Source organism: Protobothrops mucrosquamatus, unplaced genomic scaffold (genome assembly GCF_001527695.2).
Source record: "Protobothrops mucrosquamatus isolate PMUCROS unplaced genomic scaffold, P.Mucros_1.0 scaffold6823, whole genome shotgun sequence".
In the NCBI taxonomy this organism is placed as follows: Eukaryota; Metazoa; Chordata; class Lepidosauria; order Squamata; family Viperidae; genus Protobothrops; species Protobothrops mucrosquamatus.
In genome coordinates, this window is record NW_015392638.1 from 7,668 (window position 1) to 11,760 (window position 4,093).

Here is a 4,093-nt window from a genome sequence, read left to right on the forward strand (position 1 = left end):
AGATAGATAGATAGATAGATAGATAGATAGATAGATAGATAGATAGATAGATAGATAGATATGGATACATGGATGGATAGATAGATGATAGATAGATAGATAGATAGATAGATAGATAGATAGATAGATAGATAGATAGATAGATAGATAGATAGATAGAATACCAGTCACCTGACAGACTTTATCAATCTTATATTTAGATATTATTCATCATTCAGAACAAAACCCTGCCATTAAAACTATATTAAGGAGCTAAGCCCCCCCTTTTTTAATTAAAATTCAGATCCCGCTAAGCTCTCTTGAGGCAGGAGAGCCTTAGCCTTAGGTTCCTCGTGGCTTACTTTTTCCCTGTGGTATGTGTCCCTCGGCAGAAACGAAAGAATGGGGTCTCCAGTTGTCGAAGGTTTCCACCAGGGATTCAGTTAATTATTGTGGAGACATTTGCTGTCTCCGCTTCCGGTCACAGTTGTTTTCCCAACTCTTTGAGCTGGTCTTAGTCAAAGAATCCCCTGCTATGAATGCCTATCCCATCCTTCTCTTCCTGACCCCTTGGGAGATTTCTCTGTCCTTCCATTTCCTTTTGCTGCGGCTAAGCATCTGCGATGACAAAAGGCTCTTGGAACATCCAGCGTTTGTTCAAAGGGGTTGCTAGGATTAGCCACGGCCAAGCTGCTAAAGGGCTAGTAGTTCAAGTCTGCCTGTCTCTTACTTGAGATTGCAGCCTCGGTCTGGCTGCTCCTCAAAACTTGATCCTCTGTCATGTGGCTGGTGACTCCCCAGCCTTACCAGCCTGTCTCTGAGGACTTTGGATGCGGGTTAGAAGCAAGAAACTACAGACAAAATGATTCCGTTGAAGCTTTAATTCAAATTGATCAGTTCGCTTGGCTTCTTATTTATTTAACCACCTGTCTTTTAACCCTAGTGCAGGGGTAGGCAACCTGGGCTCTTTTATGACTCGTGGACTTCAACTCCCAGAATTCCTGAGCCAGCCATGCTGAGGGGAAAGGGAGAGGTTTCCAAGCTGAGCCATGCTGGCTCAGGAATTCTGGGAGTTGAAGTCCACGAGTCATAAAAGAGCCAAGGTGGCCTACCCCTACCCTAGGCTGATTTTTATTTATTTAGATAGATAGATAGTTTTTGTTCCACCTCTACTATTTAAAAAAGTAACTCAAGGCAGCAAACAGGCCTGTTACTCCTCTCTTCCTCCTATTGGGGAAACCACAAAAAACACTGTGAGGTGGGCTGGCCTGAGAGAGAGAGTGACTGGCCCAAAGTCACCCAGCTGGCTTTCATGCCTAAGGTGAGACTAGAAGTCACATACGCCTAGCGATCAGCCCAAAGTCAGCCAGTTTCATGCCTAAGGTAGAAAGAGGTAGAACTAGAACTCGCTGTTTCCTGGCCCTTGAAAGCCAGTCACCCAGCTGGCTTTCATGTCTAAGGCGGGACTAGAATTCACTGTCTTCTGGTGATTGGCCCAAAGTCACCCAGCTGGCTTTCATGCCTAAGGTGGGACTAGAACTCACCATCTCCTGGTAATTGGCCCAAAGTCACCCAGCTGGCTTTCATGTCTTAAGGTGGGACTAGAACTCACCATCTCCTGGTGATTGGCCCAAAGTCACCCAGTTGGCTTTCATGTCTAAGGTGGGACTAGAACTCACCATCTCCTGGTGATTGGCCCAAAGTCACCCAGCTGGCTTTCAAGCCTAAGGCAGGACTAGAACTCACCATCACCTTGTTTCTAGCCTAGTGCCTGATAGTCGTGTTTTTCCCATTTCTTGGATTTCATGAATTTTTTTTCAGCAAGAAGAGCAGGCTACCTTCTCCATGGCCATTTCTTATTAATGATTTTTTTTTCCCCAGGAGAAATTAGCTTACCATCAGAACAGCAGCCAAGCACTTCACCCTGGACTTTATCTGGGTTACCTGAAGCTCTGCAGCGCAGTTGACCAGATCCGAGTACTGGTGCCTGAACAATTACCCAACATCTTATGTCATGTGAAAATACGGAGCAATCCCAACATATCTCGGTAGGACTTTCGAATGAGAGCTGATTTTTATTGGCGGCCCTTCCAAACGGTCGTTCTACATCTGTAGCCAGATTAGGCTGAGCTGAGATATATTCTTTTTGCAAGTTCATCTCCTGGCCAAAACAAAACAGCAAAGCGGGGAGAGAGACCCAAGACAAAGTTATAGAAACTGGGCCGATGGTTTGCCTGCAGATTTGCTTGGAAATTTTAAAACCAAATATAGCCAGGTCACGAATTGTGCATATACGATGCGAAATATAGGTTGCCTTTAATTTAGGATCGTGATGGAGCCTGGCCATCAGGACAGTAACTTGACTAACTTGATTTTACAACACTTTTTGAGGTGGTTGTTAAATGAACCCAACCAGCCGTAAACCAAACCAGTGATTTGTTATGGGCATGGTTTTACCCAAAAAACTTGGAAATAACTGCCAAGTTTCCACACAACCACTGCAAAACACAGTCACGTGAAATCAGAATGCTGCAAGCAACCGTAAATGCAGTTCAGTTGCCAAGTGCCTAATGTTTGGTCCTGTGAATGCAAATAACCAGGAGCCTTCATTGAGTTCAAAGCACAGGAGAGTTTATTATAGCTACCCATATACAAGAATCTGGTCAACCAATGGTCAAATCTAAATTGCCACTCAATAAACGTGAACGGAATTCACAGGAGGCTGGACTTGAGTCTCTTGTGGCAATGCAAGGATTCCAAACTGATGACACATTTAACCCCGCCTTCCAGCTCAGCGTGCTCTGGTGGTGTGGGGGAGTGGGATCTTAGCTTTGAATCTGGATCTTAAGTAGTTTAAGTGACTGGCTGTAAGTTGAGGATTACCTGCATACCAGTGATGGCGAACCTTTTAGAGACCGAGTGCCCAAACTGCAACCCAAAACCCACTTATGCATCATTGGGTGCCGGGTGGGTGTGGCCCATTAGGTGGGTATGACCCATTGGGTGGGCGTGGCTGCAGTGGTAACAGCAGACTGGGTGGGACTAAAAGGTTCAATCCATCAGTTCCAACTTTGTAAGATCTTTTTTTTTTTCCCACGAGAAGTTGAAATTGACTGATTGGTTGAACCTTTTTTTTTTGGTACACGGTGGCGGAGGCCTAAAGCGAAAAGGTTTTATAAAACCCAGCTGAAGGCCTAGGACTGGGGCGACGGCGTGTGTGCCCACAGAGAGGGCTCTGACTGCTGCTTCTGGCACCCGTGCCATAGGTTCGCCACCACTGCTGTATACAATTAATGGAATGGAATATCAATTGCACTAGTTAAGCAAAAGGGTCGTCTGCTGCTTGAAGTATGAAAGTACCAACACTACAATGCCCATTGTTTGTATCTACGTGTCTATGGTGGATATGGAGGCATTTACTTCCCTGATTTCCTCTCTGCATTTATCCGTTCTCCCACATTCAAGAGAGGAATGGGAATGGCTGCAGATCCTGGCTAGCATGGAAGACCCCGTTCCCTCGGAGCAAGAACTGGAAACTTCTCAGCAGCTTTTTCTGCAGGAGCTCCAAGGGGCCATCAGAGAGTTGATGCAACTGGTCAACATCCCACTTCACGAGGTAGATCCTAGGTGGGAACCACGTTACGGGGGGTAGGCAGAAAGAAATATTGTGGATTTTATAGCATGTCTGAACCGGGTCCCATCTTATTCTTACGATCCACAACAATGAAGTTTAGGCAAAGGTCTTCTGAGGTCACAGCTATGAAAACCAAGGCTGAACCCAAGTTGACATCTTTCCAGTTTTGATGGAGATTCTTTTCAAGGCCACAGTGGCCCCGATCTTGGGCAAGTCAATCTTGTTGATGCCTCGTTGATATAAATGACCTGATATGAGTGCATTTAACAAATAGTCCAATTAACTCACATGTAAAAGGGTGTAAATTGTTGTCATGGGAACAACAACCCACATGTAACCCTCTCCTTGAGGGCTTCACATGAGGGACGTGAATCAAATAAATAAGTATGCATCTGTATATCTCTTAATGATTGGCAATGCCAGTAAGGCATGTCCTCAATTTTGGGGGAAAGTTAAATTATTAATTCAGCCGCATTTGCT

General features: G+C 45.1%; 1 protein-coding gene across 1 annotated transcript in view; it reads left to right on the plus strand.

Annotated features, from left to right (window-relative positions):
* LOC114923685 (ankyrin repeat and fibronectin type-III domain-containing protein 1-like) overlaps positions 1–3,595 on the plus strand; it is a gene marked incomplete at both ends in the record, with an annotated part of 6,596 nt that extends 3,001 nt beyond the window's left edge. The window contains 2 exons of the mRNA XM_029286987.1: positions 1,861–2,027; positions 3,445–3,595. Coding sequence (XP_029142820.1) covers positions 1,861–2,027; positions 3,445–3,595 — 318 coding nt within the window. The remainder of the gene's footprint in view (positions 1–1,860; positions 2,028–3,444) is intronic.
* Between the last annotated feature and the right edge of the window lie 498 nt (positions 3,596–4,093).